The 18,260-nt window shown below is 37.3% G+C and overlaps 1 protein-coding gene and 1 long non-coding RNA gene across 2 annotated transcripts in view; one reads left to right on the top strand and one right to left on the bottom strand.

Annotated features, from left to right (window-relative positions):
• The window catches only part of LOC127444890 (metallophosphoesterase MPPED2-like), an 87,291-nt gene extending 74,289 nt beyond the window's left edge, over positions 1-13,002 (bottom strand). Inside the window, exons 1-2 of the mRNA XM_051704516.1 lie at positions 12,727-13,002; positions 9,497-9,756 (exon numbers count right to left, since the gene is read on the bottom strand). Coding sequence (XP_051560476.1) covers positions 9,497-9,624 — 128 coding nt within the window. The 5' untranslated portion in view covers positions 9,625-9,756; positions 12,727-13,002. The remainder of the gene's footprint in view (positions 1-9,496; positions 9,757-12,726) is intronic.
• A 188-nt stretch (positions 13,003-13,190) lies between these two features.
• The window catches only part of LOC127444955 (uncharacterized), a 28,690-nt gene continuing 23,620 nt past the window's right edge, over positions 13,191-18,260 (top strand). Inside the window, exon 1 of the long non-coding RNA XR_007897897.1 lies at positions 13,191-13,363. This is a non-coding gene — a long non-coding RNA (uncharacterized LOC127444955). The remainder of the gene's footprint in view (positions 13,364-18,260) is intronic.

The following is an 18,260-nucleotide window of genomic DNA, read 5'->3' as shown; positions in this document are numbered from 1 at the left end:
TTAGCACAGCACGAAACATTGTAAAATCACTGTAACGTGCAGGCTCAAGTGGCTTTTTGCATTTAGAAAAATAATATGAATTATTATGAATAATTTTTCATAACAACAATCACAACAATTCTTCTGTCAAGTAATATAGTCCATTATGGTGTGTACTGTTGACAAACAACTTTGACAAATGAATTCCATTGATGTATGTTTCAGGTGTGCATATATACAGTATACCAGCTATTTTACACTTAAAAAACATTAGCCTAAAAATGTGGTAACATCAAAATGAACTTTATTCAAGTCAAAAATATTATTTGAATCAACCTGAATAAATTTGAATACATGGTTACACCAACAAAACTAATTTTAAGGGTTAAATCAGGTAGAAAATGCTTTATAGGGTAACAATTGCATATTGCCACTTTTTACAGTGTTCAACGATTTCAAACTTGGCTCATCCAGATTTTCATCTGATTTTAGAGCAGGAAGTGTCTGTTTATATCAGACATTTAATCCTGGCTGTTTTCAGTCTCATGGAAACCAGCTGCGAGAGAGTTTCCAAAGGTGTAAATTTTCAAAGTATACCCTGCAAAAGTTCAGCTACTAGAAATTAAAATATACTGTATAATCCACTACGACTTGTATGATGCTATCCACCAATGACATCTAATGTTAAGTATGGAGCCACATTTGAGTCTGAATATGTTCTGTAGCGATTCATCTATTCAGAGCTAGCAAAAGAAGAGGGAAATTGTATCTCATCGATTCTTAGAAACTGTGGCTGCTTGAGTAAACAGGAGCAGTGTTGATCTTCACCTCTCTCTCTCTCTGTACCGAGAGTGTACCTAGTGCTGTTTGTCTGAAGGAGAAGTGCACGGACACCTGTGCTGACATAAAAAAAAACTTAAAACGTACAGGTCCCAGACCTGCCCAATGTCAATTGTCACTTGACCTCCACGACACTGTGCGGAGGCTGCCTCAGTGGACAGAAGCTGTGTGAGTTTAATCAAGGGTTCTCTCATTTCAAAGGCTTTGAGAACTCCTGTGCCATCCACACACACAGAAAAGCAAGCTAAAACAGGTCCCTCTAAAAGAAAGAGTTCATGCCTTTTGGATGGAGGAAAATATGGAATGAGGGAGAAAAGGTGGAGAGAGAGGAGCAGAGAGATCTCCTCATCTAATTTTGCAGGACATCTGCATAACAGGGGTGCGCTAGAGTGCTTACTGCAATTACCAACCATGCAAAGACACACATGTTCCAATAGTTTCAGTTCTGTGCACTTCCATTACACGCTCCACACACGGGTGTACGTACTTCATTCAATTCATGTCGTTTGTCACTTGTGTGTTCCAGAAAGAGAACATAAATGTCCACTACCATTAATCTCAAAAGACAGGTACGGTAAAACCTGTTCGCATACAGTATGGTGATGCATCTGGGCGGCTAGTCATGTTAACCTCGTATAGAAGAGCAAAAAAATTTAGAATTATTGCATGCCATTCAAGAATGTAAAAGCAAACAAAGATAGGGTACAATGGGCTAAAGGCACTTCTTAAGGATATTTAGATTTTTCTGGTCACAATGGTATCAAGATCAAAATGAATTTATTTTGAATGAATATTGATAGAGCAAATTTAATTTGTGTGAAAATAAATAATAACTGAAGGTTGTTTCGATTAAAATTCAGTTTTTAAAAAAAGGTGGTGAGGGAGTCTTTTACCCCAAGCATGGGGCCTTTTACCCCAAGTGAGGGAGCCTTTTACCCCAAGTGAGGGAGTCTTTTACCCCAAGCATGGGGCCTTTTACTCCAAGTGAGGGAGCATTTTACCCCAAGCATGGGGCATTTTACCCCAAGTGAGGGAGCCTTTTACCCCAAGCATGGGGCCTTTTACCCCAAGTGAGGGAGCCTTTTACCCCAAGCATGGGGCCTTTTACCCCAAGTGAGGGAGCCTTTTATCCCAAGCATGGGGCCTTTTACCCCAAGTGAGGGAGCCTTTTATCCCAAGCATGGGGCCTTTTACCCCAAGTGAGGAAGCCTCACTTGGGGTAAAAGGCTCCCTCACTTGGGGTAAAAGGCCCCTAGGGGGTTTAAAGTGATATTGTGTAGATTTAGGGCCAATAGCTACAGGGCACAATTTGTCAACTAATGCAAATAATTTTGAGACAGGAAGATGCTTTTTTTGAGTAACAAATTAAGATGGTGCTTACTCCAAATAACTACTTCAGAAAACGTCAACCATTTCCTGTTCATTTCAAACACATCTGACATTTTATTACATCTCAAGTATTCTATAAACAAACTAATCTCTATTATGATTGGATCAGTCAATGTGAGCCAACTTTGAACATTTTTCATAACAAATCTATTCGCCGAACTTAAGAAAAACAGTGTGTTTAATAGGGGCCTTTAGCCCCTGCAACAGGGGGGCTTTTTACCCAAAATACTATCCTTTCACTTATTGAACAGTTACTGAAAAATATTTGATTTAATCAACTTACAAAAAACTGAAAATGACAAATTAGGCTATGTTCAGACTGCATGCACATCTGATTTTTTCTCATATCAGATCTTTTCCGCACTATTAATTGCAAGTGAACAAATCAGATTTGCGTGTTCAGACATAACCAACCTATCTGCATGGCTTGCTTTGGTAACGACGTAGGCGTACCCACGTGACGATGCTTTCAAAACAGATGCGGGAAAAATGGCGGTGCATCATCTCGCTCTCCAAATAAGCGTCCTGTCCAGTTGCGGTGCAGAACACAATATTTACCAGTCTCCTCCGTCGCTGAGTTTTTCTTGTGCGACGGAGGAGACTGATAAATATTGTGATGTTCCGTGCTGCAGTCACCGATTTTTAACATCATTGTTGTGTGTCGTGTTAAGAGTGACGCAAAAGACCATTTGAAATCCGATTTGAACAGCCAGAGCATCCGGACTGAGACGCATCTGAAAAAAATCAGATTTCAATCGCATTTGAAACCACCTCCCGATGTGGTTTGAATCAGATTTGGAAAAATCAGATTTCATGTGTTTTTTTGGCTATCCAGACTATCAAAAACTCATCTGGATACAATCTGGATATGCAAAAAATCTAATTTTTAGTGGCAGTCTGAACAAGGCCTAAGTATTTTGTCACAAAATAAATGTATTAAATTCAGGGATTTTCATTAGCTATAGAAATTTGCAACATTTTAAAAAATATTACAAATTTGATCATATTGCTTCAAAATAAACCTTTAGACACCACACACAATGATCTCATGGATCAGGAAAATTTTGCAGTGCATAGTGACAAACAAGTGTTTAGGAAAGTACTGTGGTGGTGTTTTATGCTATTTAGTGTTTTGGGAGAAGAGAGAAAAAAAAAAAAAATCAATGGAGCCTTTTACCCCGCAGAGCCTTTAGCCACGTTGTACCCTGCTCTAAACTGAAAAAAAGAAACAGACTTTAACAGCAACAATCTTGTTCTTTCTCTTTTTCGAAGAGAAGTAAGTAAACAACGTTATTCAAGCAACATTGAATAATAAACCGATACAAAGGCTTTCTGTACTGTGGTTTATTTGTGTGCATGTGTGTGTTAGGAAGGTGTGCTACATTCGTTTAACTTGACATGGACGAGATGAGGGCCCCTCATCATCCCTGTGGCTGGAATAAAATGAACGTCGAGTTGAAATTCTTAAATGGTTTGCACTTTTATGAGTATTTTAATTATTCAGAGGGTGAGAAATTAACTAGGCTATAGAAAGCAGATGAGGGCTGAACAATGAGAACCGGGGGAAAAATGAGAGAGAGGAAAAAAGAGGTAATTTAGTCTTTCTGTTTCAAGACAGCAAAATTAGTGCTCTAGCAAATAGTAAAAAAAAATGCATAATACTGTTCATAGTGATAGACCGATATATCGGACAGGCAGATTAATTTGACCATTCTGAGATTATCAATAACTGCATCCGCTTGTCTGATCAACAGAAACTTTAGTTCCAAATGTTTCCTCCTTCAGCCTTCTCAATGAATACTAAACTATTTCTGTTTTCAATTTGTTTTGTAAAGTTTAATAAATATAGCGCAAATGAACTGTTCATTTTATTTAAGTGGCAAATTGCTTATGATGTTCCTCATTTGTAATTCACTTTGGATAAATGTATCTGCCAAATGGGGTGATTCCCATGACACCTGCCAAGAAATGGTAATATTTAACTCAACATCAATAAAAATATAAAATAATAATAATTTTGCATAAAGAAAACCAAGTCTACATTTAGGGCTTAAAAATTCAAGATTTGTGAATTGTGACATTATTTTCAGGACAAAAACACATTTTACCCCCAATTCTCATTAACGAAACACAACAAGGTGATTTAATTAAATTTCCATTGTTTTCTCATTACAATAACACAGTCTTTTTTTGTGCTGTATTACAGTACAAAGACGTTGTAGAATGATTTTTAAAAATAAAAATCAGCAAAACTCTAAGGGAGTACCAAAATCTTTTGCATTCCAGTAATGCAAATTGGAGGGTACACTGTGCGTAATCATCATGACGATAATGTCACAATGTAAATTGTGTTATTGTACTTGTTTCTTTTATTTATTTATTTTGGAGTAAAACAGGACCATGTTCTTGACAGGTTTCCTGAGAATCACCCAATTACAATGTAAATGAAAGGATTTGGTGTTCATCTTATTTACTGAATTGTATTATGTATATATACGCATTTTACCGGCCACCCCGCTCTCTGTAGATATTGGTATCAAAATGCATCGGCCATTGAAAAACCCATGTCAGTTGACTGCTAATCATGCAAAATAAAAATAAGAAATGTAGACTTTTAAAACTATTGTCTCTTCACCTGTTCTCTTTGTGATGTCATAATCAATCGATTGTATTTTGAATCTTGAAAGTGTTTGGGTGTTTTTTTTTTTTTTTTACTTAAAACAGACCAGAACATGTGCATAAGAGCCAAAAGTCAATTACGCTCTTATTAAGAAGGGCTGCTGAAATAAAGGCACAGGACCTCTGGGGTCGTGCTCGGTTATTTCTGCTAGATCAGGTTAAACAGAAAAAAGGCAACAACCAATTTCAGGTGGAAGGTGGAGGTAGAGGGAAGGTAATGAGGGAGCAGGTGAACAACCGATTTCAATCACAAAGAGGAGAGGGGATAGAGAGAGAAAGAGAGGGAGCAAATAAAAAAGGGATGAAGGGAAGGAGTGAGCCTCCTTCACAGATGTATGTCAATGAAGACAAAAAAATACAACCAGATTTGCATTTCCAAAAAGAAATAGCAGTGCTTTCAAGGTAGCAAAAGAAAAGTATTGAAGTTTTAGGTAACCTTACTAGGTTTTAGGTTTTGCGTAAATGAAATGCTGCATCTGATCTACCTTGAATTTTGCCATTCACACTCAGCGTACATCATTTTCTGTCAATTGTGCATGAGAATAAACGCAACGCTCATAACCATCCTTGCAGTGTAAAGGCACCTATATGGTAAAACAGAGACCCATCATAATTCAGTACACAAACAAATGCAAAAAAGAAGGACAATCACAATTTAGCACACTCATTTTACAAAGATGTCATCTCTTTTAGTTAGATTTTTTTAATGGCGAACATTTTAACAAAGTAGCTCAATGGAAGACTTTTAAACTTTAAATCTTACATTTCTTAACAAGTATAAAGTTTACAAAAAGCAAAAATGGATAGCACACCTGTGACTGAAATTATACACAAAGCACAACTGTCACCTTAAGAAGTTATTTCTACTTGGATCTAAAATGAGTTGTGTTGGTGAACCCTAATGTATTTAGGTTGATTCAGTGATGTTGAATAAAAAAAATTAAATACAAAAATCAAGTAACCTAAAAACAGATATAGTTGAATGATGTGCATTTCCTTTCCACAATTCAGTCAAGACCCTGCAAACTCCACGAAAGATGATGTGACACGATTAGCATCAGAACATATGATTTCTGTTGCTTTGCATTTGCTCCATGAGAACAAGATGAAAAACAATTGAACGAGTACGTAGAAGAAGGTGGAAGGAACCAAAACTGATACAATCGTGTCTGTTTTTGGTCGGAATGCTACACAGAGGAAAAAAGACCCCCTTTCCGAAGTCTCTCTTTGACTCACAAGGTCACATTGAAGGGTCTTAACAAGGGTTAAATTCACACCGCATTTTTCACTCATGTGACACAGATTTATTAATTGTATGATCGTGTGAACAGCCAAAAGCGCTTTGAATCTGACATTTTCAAATCCGATCTGGCCCACATTCATATGTGGAAATAAATCTGATACGTATCTACGTATACCGTAGACTTTGTCAGTTCGAACCAGTCTGGCCATTCTCTGTTGACCTCTCTCATCAACAAGGCATTTCCATCCACAGAACTGCCGCTCACTGGATGTTTTTGGCACCATTCGGAGTAAATTCTAGAGACTGTTGTGCGTGAAAATCCCAGGAGATCCACAGTTACAGAAATACTCAGTCCAGCCCATCTGGCACCAACAATCATGCCACGGTCCAAATCAATGAGATCACATTTTTCCCCATTCTGATGGTTGATGTGAACATTAACTGAAGCTCCTGACCCATATCTGCATGATTTTATGCACTGCACTGCAGCCACATGATTGACTGATTAGACAAATCGCATGGATGATTGTTGGTGCCAGATGGGCTGGTTTGAGTATTTCTGTAACTGCTGATCTCCTGGGATTTTTACACACAACAGTCTCTAGAATTTACTCCGAATGGTGCCAAAAACAAAAAACATCCAGTGAGCGGCAGTTCTGTGGATGGAAACGCCTTGTTGATGAGAGAGGTCAACAAAGAATGGCCAGACTGGTTCGAACTGACAAAGTCTACGGTAACTCAGATAACCACTCTGTACAATTGTGGTGAGAAGAATAGTATCTCAGAATGCTGTTTTGAAATGCGGGTTGGTGCTGTTTTGGTGGCACGAGGGGGACCTAGACAATATTAGGCAGGTGGTTTTAATGTTGTGGCTGATCGGTGTAAATTCCACCATATGAAGGCAAATGACTACATAAAAATACTTTATCCATCAACGGTCTTTCTCCATCACTCATGGACATACTATCAGATAGGTATGTGTCCTATCTGCGTTAAAAACTGATAATTCCTTTTTCAATTTTAATTTCATTCATACTATACTAATGAACATGCCGGAGTTTGTTATACGTATGCTCAAGGAGTGCTACATGCATACGGGTCAGTTTAGGAGTGTCGGCTGTTCAGACCAGTGTCTGATATGTGCTACATTTAAAATATCATGTGAACATCCTAACAAGAAATCAGATTTGAGCAAAAAAATCAGATGTGGGCCACATTCAGTTGCAGTGTGAACGTAGTGCAATTGCTGTTGATGTGCAAGGGCAATGTGTATACAGTAACTTGATTAGGAAAAACATGGCTACGTTCATCGGAGCACCCACAGCCTTATGTGTGCTGTAACAAAATTCCTCGCTAAACCAACTAAAATGATGGCTGCATTTCAAGCCAACATGAAATCAAAACTTACCCTATATACTTTTTTAATAACTGGTCTTATAGTACACAATTCATCAGTGCACTTTATTCCAAAGGAAACAGTCTTTTGTCTTGTCTTTGTCGCCTTTTTCTTAAGGAGAGTGATGCCAACTTGTAAGATCCAATCAATTCCTGATGGATTAAATCAAGTCACGCCTAGGGCTGAGTGATTTTATTTTATTTTTTTCATATCGTTAGATATCGATATTTATCACCATGATATACATTTCATGCCATTAATTGGGGAGGAAATGCATTCCATATACATGTATTTCTTGGACCTCAAGAATGAATGTAACCATAACTTGTTTGTTTACAAGTAAACTCGACAGGATAAGCTTTTAATTTAAAGTTCAAGAAGTATACTCAGTTTAGGATTTAATACTACATAAGATGTGCGATCTCTTTTCAATGAAATTTCACCAATTTCATAATCTTCAGTGCACGTTTGGCTCCACTGAAAGACTTTCTTGTGACACACCACACTCCAGCTCAGTAGGTGGCAGTAATGTGCCATAATTTTGATTGCCAACTGCTAATAAACATCACAAGAAGAAGAAGAAGAAATACCTTTTTGCCTGTGTCAACAAGTTAGCGGATGACACTTTTAACCAACTTTTAACTAAACAGTACATAAATAAACAGCGATGGTGCTGATGTCGGAGTTGTTGTTGTGTTCGGTCGATAACGAAGATTTTATTTTTGCTCAGTAAATATCTATATCGTTTTATCTCCCAGCCCTAGTCATGCCCTACAATCTCATTTAATATCTTGTTTCTCTCGGAAAAGCGTCACACTTCAGAGGTAAAATGCACTGGGAGTGCCATTTCATATTGACTTTGAAAACGAATGAGGGGAAAAAAAAATCCTTTTCTAAATGTATCCCATTTCTTTAAGTGAATGTGCAGTTTTGTGTTCATGTCCAGCGATGCAAGCCTCTGGTAAACACGATCATTATCTCCCAAATCTATACAAGCCTTTCCTTTCCCAGAACACACTGCTCTATAAGCAAGAAGGTGATTAAGGAGAAAGCAGTGGAGAAGAGTACTGCTACAAGAAAGGAAACACAGGAACCACGGGCGATCAAAAGAAGACCAATGGATGTAAATAATGATGCAGCCTTTTTAATCTTATTCATGTGACAGCTGAAGAACACTTGCATCTATCGGTGTGTTGAAACAGCTCAGTCTCCATAGTGCAAGTTCATACTTAAAATGAACCGATCTTGTGAAATTTGGTCCATCACACAGAAAATGAGAATTGGAGTAGTGTATAAGCTTTGTAATAACACCACCATGCCAGAGTAGTAATTGTAATATCACATTCAGCAGTCCAAAAGAATAAAAAAAAATACATAGCCGAGACGCTACACAGCTGCCGCGATGATGAATAATGCTTGAACAGTGCATCCGCCATGAAGACTTTTCCCTCCAAACCACAAACCACTACACGTGGAGTGAACAACCCAGTTTTAAATTGCACAAAATGCAGTGCATGACAATTTATTTTGATAAAAATACTGTGATTCAAAGCCACAGCTGAGGGCAATATAAAAACCAAGAGCCTCAAAATCCCAATAGTAACTATCTATTTCTGTCTGCCCTGTATGTAGACCATAAAGCTATTAAAGGTATTTTGTGTCTGATGTAGTCCAAACTTATTATAAAGTTTTCTAATTCAGGAAAATGTATATTAGACATAAAAGGGAAGTGAGATACTATGACTGTAGCTTAGGAAAAGTGTATGATTTGACAGATTGGCTCATGTGATTTGAAAGTGTGCACAAAACAGCATAGCTAAGGAATTAAAAAATCACACCAACAAGAAAGATAAAAACGAAACGTACAACAACTCTAAATCACAAAGTAAGAGCATAAAAATGATCTTGAAACAAGCCACGTTGACTTGTGCAGGACAACGTTTTTCGGCCATTTCCCCCTGGTTACTCACATATGCACGTGTGGTGGTTGAAAGCGGCTCTGGTTAATGTTGTAGTGGGTGAAGGCCTGCGTGGGGTTGGAGCTGTACTCGTCCACCGAGATGATCACTTTGCCTTGTGACGGCATTCCGTGGGCCATTCTTTCTCTGCGTCACACATGAGACACTTCACCAGGATCCTGGAGCGACCCACACAGTCGGCATCCTTCAAAACCACCCCTTAAATGCAGAAAAGAATCCTTGATAGCGCCAGTGTGGAGAAAAACTACTACCTGTAAAGAAAGAGTGAGAGTTAAAAGACTGTATTATGAGTAATACAAAGAAAAAATAGATTGAAAGACCAAAGAAATGACCAAAACTCCTACTGTGAAATGCAGGGAATTACTAAACTGCAACAGAGGAGAGCAAGATTAATCACTTTGATTTGGATTGTGGAATATGTGTAAATTTAAATTAGAAAAGATTTGTTTTCTGGAAACCGTATTAAAGTATTGTATATGCTTTAGAGCCAGCTTACTTGAGGTAGATGTTGCTACATGAAGCACATTTTTAAGGTTACCTGACAAAATATTTAACAGATTTTATTAATTTTGATTTCTACATCTATGTAAATATTTACGTAGACTGATGTTTTTCAGGCAAAACTGTATCAATGAGAATTTCTGATATTTCCATAAAATAAAATAAAAACAGGAAAACACAATGCTACTATGATGTCACACTTATTATGACAAAGCCATTAAAATTTCATCATTTGTATTATATTTCATGCAGAAATAATGGTCAGAATTGCCTCAGAACCCAATATGCACACCAGTTCCACTTATTAACTTTTACAGAACTTACAAAACTCTAATGAAACAGTACTTTCAGAAATTACTGAAACAACGTATCAATCTATGTAAAAAAAAAGATTTTGTGGTGAAGTAAATATAGCAGAAAAGGTTTAGTACTAATTACACTGAATAAGTTAAAGTGTGAACTTGAATATATTAACTAAATTCTACATTCAAAGTAAATTCTTTATGCTCTAGCTTTTAAATAAATATTATTTATGATTGTTTGTTGCCTTTACAATGTATCTGCCCTAAAGTAGAAAACCTTGTCATATTTAGGCCTATTTGCTGATTTGAGTAAATTTCACTGGTAAATAAAATAAGTAAATTTCACCTAACTTTTCGAAGCTGGTTTTCCCAGCATGCACTGTGCTTTAATAATTAATGAGCATGCATTATTTCACTGCTTACAAGTTTATTTTTCACCATTTTTATTGTTACATTTTTTACATCATACATTACATTCTTTTTTTGTGCAGTCTGAAGTACATTATCTACTCAAAATTACCCATTCAAGATAAAAAAAATTATCTGTTGATTGTCACTGTCATCATGTTTTGTGCACCAATTGTTGAAATCTGCGTGTACAGCGTTATATCTTCTTTCTATAACCAGTAATGCAAGGTGATGTTGTTCATTTCAACCCGATCTCATGAAAAGTCATACATAATTTACAAGGTGGCTATTTCGTGTGATGTCGCGCGATTTAGTTCGCATAAAGTCGTACGACTTCATCACGTGCAAATTCCAGGAAGTAAGCGCGGGTTTCACGCACAAGGCGTTAAGGACATGCTTATTAATATTATGCCCTTGCCCAACCCCCTTATCTAAACTTAACCAATCAGTAGAGTGTGTAAACATGATAGGAAGCTATGTGTGTGACAGAAGCAAGTAACTTTCGCGTATTAGATGGAAACGATGTTCAGCGACATCATTGGCTGTAGTGAAAGTCGTAGGAATTCAAACGAGTGCAGTCGCGACGATATCATACCAATTAGCCAAATTTAGAAAAGTCGCAGGAATCCCGACAATTTCGCCGTGAGAGTGTGTTGTTAATTTTACTACGTTTATTGAAGTCCAATGTATATCATATTTGTAAGTACAAGTTACTGTATTTACTAAAATGTTTAAGTTACATTTACTCACTCACTTGAATCAATATTATGTCAGGAAGTTAAGTAGATTTTACTTAATTTTATACCATTAAGATACACTTAGAAAAACTGTGTGCAAAAACTTGCACATTAGAAATTAAGTAAATCTTACTAATTTTTTCAGTGTGGTCAAAAACTAATCATTTAAACTGACACCACTAATCACTTGAGCACAACTGTTAATATCAAAACATTTCAATATATTTAAACATTTCTTTTAAGTAATTGGGGGTGTACTGGAGAAAATATAAAGTTTTGGTAAGTTTGTTTTTGTACTCATCGCAGTACATTAATCGCGACCTGCCCCTGTCACTGTTAAACCAATACTGAACTACTGTCTCTCAACCCTCACAAAAAAACCGTCCATTCATACAATAACACCAACTGTTCTAAACTGTCTAAATGAGGACTTCCGCTCGGCGCGTTTGTTACGTTATAAATTGTGTTTATTACAGTTACATTGTTTCCATTCGGTTCTGAATAGAACGCCTCACTAACAAAGCAGCTAATAAAATCTACTTTATGCAGCTGTATCAGTTTTCTTTTCTCAACTTCCTTCTTCAAACGTAACAATACTAAAATATCTATTAAATCCCATAAAATATATAAATATCTTTATGTTTACAATTAGTTATACAGGCAATATAGTTTGCTTAATGTGAAGAAAAAAAAATGTGGACTTAATTAAAGTGCATAGAATTGCATAATAAATATTCATATTCAATGCCTCACTTATTCTGCAAACATCCTCACCTTAGCTAGCTAGCCACCACTAGCATAGCTGCCTAGAACCCTGCCACTGCATTTAATAGATAAAGCCCGTGTTATTTTACGCTCAACTCTTTTCTGCTTTCCAGCTGAATAATGCGAGGGAACGATCAAAATAAAGGCTAGAATTCATATTTCAAATACGGGCTATGCTCTATAGACCAGTCTCAGTCAGAGCAAAAGAGATCAAGTTGAACCTGTGTCACCCCATACTACAACATCACCGACATTTCGAGTTAAAAACGCACCATACGCGCAAACTCGCGTGTATTTGCGTCTAACGCGGCCACCGTGAAGGGTGCTCGTTCCCCGGGTGAGTGGCCGCGCTGACACCGCTGCTCTCGCTCCGTCAATGACAAGCCACCTCTAACCCTTTTGTGTCTATTTTGTTATTCTCTCCCTATCTAAACGTGAATTTCCAAGCTGTTCAACGCATAATTCGTGAATTCCTCTCTTTCTTTCTCTCTCTCTCTCTCTCGCCCACCTCTAAGGATGTTGCTCCATACACGCCGGGAAATGCAGATGTCTGTAGCCGAAGGGGTGGCACTCGGAGACGGGCAGGGGCAGGACCCTCGACCCTGGGAGACCCTCCGGCGAGCTGGAGGAGCGCAGCGGCGAGACGCGGGAAAAGCAGCGCGGGCAGACGGCGAGTCTCGCTCTGACTGGCGGAGAGGGGGAGTGAGTCTAGACCGCAGTGGAGGAAGAAAGGACTGCCACTGGGGTCAGAGAGCAGCGACAAGAGCATAGCCTCCGTACAAGCATGGCGGAGCGAGTGTGTGTGAGTGTGTATGTGTGTGTTGTTACTCCTCCCCTCTTTAAAAGAGTCTGCCATGATACGCGTTCACACGTGGAGAGAAGAGAGATCTTCTTCTGCTGCTCAAATTCTCGCCATTTCTAAAATATCCTTTATTGTTTATTACATTAATGTGATGTAAATAAAAAGGAGCTCATTTCAAACTAAAAAGGACTTTAAGGTACGACTGGAAGGAACTGGCTATTTAGGCTACATTTTGATGGATACCCCAGAAAGAAGATTGTGTAAAAGACATGCTTAAAAGCAATGGGGTTTTGTTGCTGTCAGTATAAAGTGGTGTTTGCAAAGTTTTCCAACTACACTGATGGTAGGTGGAGTTTTTATTCAATCATTTTCAATTTGGATCCAGATCTGAATGTAATCTATGTAACAATACTATATATATATATATATATATATATATATATATATATATATATATATATATATACACACCAATCAGCCACAACATTAAAACCACCTGCCTAATATTGTCTAGGTCCCCCTCGTGCTGCCAAAACAGCGCCAACCCGCATCTCAGAATAGCATTCTGAGATACTATTCTTCTCACCACAATTGTAAAGAGTGGTTATCTGAGTTACCGTAGACTTTGTCAGTTCGAACCAGTCTGGCCATTCTCTGTTGACCTCTCTCATCAACAAGGCGTTTCCATCAGCAGAACTGCTGCTCATTGGATCTTTTTTGTTTTTGGCACCATTTGGAGTAAATTCTAGAGTCTGTTGTGTGTGAAAATCCCAGGAGATCAGCAGTTACAGAAATACTCATACCAGCCCATCTGGCACCAACACTCATCCATGCGATTATCTAATCAGCCAATCGTGTGGCAGCAGTGCATAAAATCATGCATGTACGGGTCAGGAGCTTCAGTTAATGTTCACATCAACCATCAGAATGGGGAAATTTTTTTTATCTCTGTGATTTGGAGCATGGCATGATTGTTGGTGCCAGATGGGCTGGTTTGTGTATTTCTGTAACTGCTGATCTCCTGGGATTTTCACACACAACAGTCTCTAGAATTTACCCTGAATGGTGCCAAAAACAGAAAACATACAGTGAATGGCAGTTCTGTGGATGGAAATGCCTTGTTGATGAGTGAGGTCAACAGAGAATGGCCAGACTGGTTCGAACTGACAAAGTCTATGGTAACTCAGATAACCACTCTGTACAATTGTGGTGAGAAGAATAGTATCTCAGAATGCTATTCTGAGATGCATGTTGCCGCTGTTTTGGCAGCACGAGGGGGACCTACACAACATTAGGCAGGTGGTTTTAATGTTGTGGCTGATCGGTGTATATATATATATATATATATATATATATATATATATATATATATATATATATATATATATATATATATAGTAATCACCAGATAGCTCAATTGAACATTTACATTGGTCTCTAACCTTTACAAATCAACATGACAGGAGTGCTTCAAAAATAAATAAATTACTCAGCTTGAAAACTTCCATTATGCTTGCCCTTATTCATTTGTTGCTTTGCATGCGTTTTGCATTTGCTTTCTATGCCTGTAAGCTAAAATCACTGTGCAAATTCTTTGCAAAGAGAAATTATGGCACTGGAGATTCCATGAAGCTCTGCTTTACATTACTGTTTTGTATGTCAAAGGCTAAGGTGAAATATTCAGAAATGTAAATTTTTCTGACATGTTTAAATTTCCACAAATTCACACACCCTCATACATACAGAAACACGCGCAACTAAGCGACATTTCAATTTGACTTTTATCTCTGGAAAATGTATTCCATCGACTAGCCGGCGAGCAATAATGTGAAGGCAGAATTGGGATTTTATTTGTGGAGGCCGCGGTTAAACACTGCACCATCATTTGTTCCCCCGACTCCACAAGAGTAAGAGAGAGAGAGCACGAGAGTGCGATGATAGATACAGCTTCAAATGTCACTGAAGAAATGGCCCCTGACATGAATGTTTTATTCAGTCTTCTTCCCCTGATCACATCTATACAATAGAAACTATAATGTTATGCAGAATGCTTAAAAAATACACTATATATTTTATAAACTTCTATAAAAGAGGGGCAAAATGACTCCATGAAAATGGAAATTGAATCAAAGCTATATTAGCTGGGAGGGGGGATAGATTCTGTGTGACGCATGGTGGGTGATTTTCCCTTAACCCAAATCTGGTAGCAGGGGCACAGTGGGGCTTTGGGATACACAGAAGTGCACACACACACACACACACACACACACACACACACACACACTCAGAGATTTATGTCGATCACACATACAGTATTGTCACCCTCTGAATTAGAATAAATATAAAGCGACGACAAAGGGTGACTATATTGTAGAAGAACCAAAAAAAAAAAAACAACACATATTATTCCCAATACTGCATAATGTTGCACTATATGGAGGTGAGGCACTATTGCTGAACAACTATTGCTGAAAAAAAAAAAAAAAAAAAGTTACTTCACAGCTCAGTCAAAAGTAGTAATGTATGTGGTAAAACTCAGTTAAAACTAATGCAAAATTGAATCAACAAGGACTCTAAATATGCAATTTTCATCTTATACTTATCCATATTCATACTTTAGCTTTTTAAAGTCAACCTGAAACCCATTTTACTTCCATAATGTGACATACCTAAAATGCACTATAAGTTGCTGTGCACAAAAGCGACTGCCAAACTCATAAATAAGGGGAAAAAAAGTATGGTAGGACTTTATAGATTTTATTCATCAGTAATTGACTGGAATGTGAAAAGTGGTGTTTCGACTACGTTCACACTGCAGCTGAAAGTTGCCCAAATCTGATTTTTTCACTCACATGTGAACAGCCACAAGCTCGCTGAATTTGACTTTTTCGAATCCGATCTGGGCCACTTTCATATGTGGAAATAAATCAAATACCTATCTGATTTTTTCCAATGGGCGAACTACCAGGTCAGATTTAATGTGATTTATACATCAATCTAACTCAACATTTGTTATTTGTGCTCTTGATTTCAGGCATATATAGATGTCTAATAGTTTAAAACTTTTAATTGCGAGTCAAAAGGCAAAATAGCTTTTGTAGTTAATTCATTAAATTCTTTTATGAGGATAGAAAAAATTAAGGCCTCAACAGTTGGGTTCAGCAATCTGTTTGGACTACACGTTGTAAAATATGTGCATGTAAAGATACAGAGATAGATTTATGTATTGTACGGTAAATGCTCTGCTTGAGTGGGAAACACGGTTTCCACATTTCTCAACACACTTTTGAGGAGGCTTTTTGACCGGAATGTGGAGGCTAAAGCTCAAGTTCATCATCTCGATGTACACCAACAGTAATATATCTTAAAATCTACCATTTTATGCTATTATTGCTGTAACCTTTAGTACATTAACGTTAACCGGCATTCCTTTTTTTATATCATTTTCCCTTTAGCTAATATCGATGCTTACAGCCCAGGTGATGTCAGCCAAAAAAGAAAAGCTGTTTTGAAGTAACTATATTTGATGAAAGATTACAAAGATTTTTTTTATTTTTATGGAATAACATGCACTGATGAATCATTCACAATAAGACCAGCAATGTGTATAAAAAAAAAAATAAAAAAAATAGGATCAGTATTGTTTTCATGTTGACTTATATATATATATATATATATATATATATATATATATATAAGTCAACATGAAATTGTCCTATACATCTTTACCCTAAAATGTCAGGATGCTTTTGTAGGATTTAACACACACTTTACTTTTTTCTTTTTTTACAATAGGCACTGTTACTTCAAACAGCTCTGCTCCACTAATGTGAGGTGTACATTACATTTACGTTACATTTTAGTCTAGTGTTACAGAGTATGGGCCGATGATAAGTGTGAGAACTAACTGTGTCACAATGCTGCTGCAAAAAGTGGACTGGCCTCTTGTCATGTTTTGACAGGGTTGACAAAGGTCTGTTGTTCTGTAACAGTACATCTCATAAAGACAGCTCTACTCATGATTGAGGCTGCTCTTTCTAGCCTGTTTGCTAAGGTGCAGCTGGCATTTGACCAGAAGACCGTGTCCTATCCACATGAGAGTGCCAACCCCATTGATGGCAGCAGAAGAGGCCTAATGCTCACAATTAAACGCACAGGACAGGATTTGGCCGGGACTGAAATTCTAATTTGGCAGGAAGAATTAACAGTACAGAAGAACTGTAGAAAGGAAAGATACATAGACAGACAGACAGACAGACTGACTAACCGACTGACCAAAATTTTCCTCTTCCATGAGATCATTGCGCGTAATGTCTAAAGGTTGATTTTGAGGCAATTTGTTCTAATATTTAATATTTTTTAAAATGTTGTAAATTTCTGTTGCTAATGAATATCCTGGAAATTATCACATTTATTATTGAAACAAAATACATATTTCCCATTTTCAATTTTGTTTAAAGTGATTATATATATATATATATATAAATCAATAACTGCCTAGTAAGTGAAAGGATAGTATTTGGGGTAAAAAGCCCCCCGTTGCTGGGGCTAAACACATTGTTTTTCTTAAGTGGGGCGAATAGATTTGTTATGAAAAATGTCCCAAGTGGGCTCACATTGACTATAATCATAATAGAGATTAGTTTGTTTATAGAATACTTGAGATGTAATGAAATGTCAAATGTGATTGAAATGATCAAGAAATTATGCACCCTTTTCTAAAGTGGTTATTTTAAATAAGCATTATCTTAATTTGTTACTCAAAAAAGCATCTTGCTGTCTCAGTATTTGCCTATAAGTTGACAAATTGTGCCTTATAACTATTGCCCCATTATCTACACTATATCAATTTAACCCCCCTGGGAGCCTTTTACCCCATGTGAGGGAGCCTTTTATCCCAGGTGTGGATTTTTTTAGCCCCATTGTACCCTAGACAGACAGACAGACAGACAGATAGATAGATAGACTGATTGATAGATTTCAATGTCTCAGAATTTAGAAGCCAGTAACTGGAGATCTCCAGAGTAAAGTAGATTTTCTTCATAGAGACTGAACTCTCAATCCCATCTCTCCTCTCTTGCCATCACTAATACTAAACCACAGAGATGGATCAATCACTCCATCTTTCCTGTCTCTTTTAATCTCTATTACTTTCTCTCTCCATCAACACTGAAAGTGTGACAGCAGAACAAGGAAGAACAGAAAAACAGTTTATTGTAGAGATGGGATATTTACAGCAA

Source organism: Myxocyprinus asiaticus, chromosome 1, assembly GCF_019703515.2.
Source record: "Myxocyprinus asiaticus isolate MX2 ecotype Aquarium Trade chromosome 1, UBuf_Myxa_2, whole genome shotgun sequence".
NCBI lineage: Eukaryota > Metazoa > Chordata > Actinopteri > Cypriniformes > Catostomidae > Myxocyprinus > Myxocyprinus asiaticus.
Note: the sequence above shows the minus strand (reverse complement) of the source record. Positions and strands in the feature narration are given on the sequence as shown.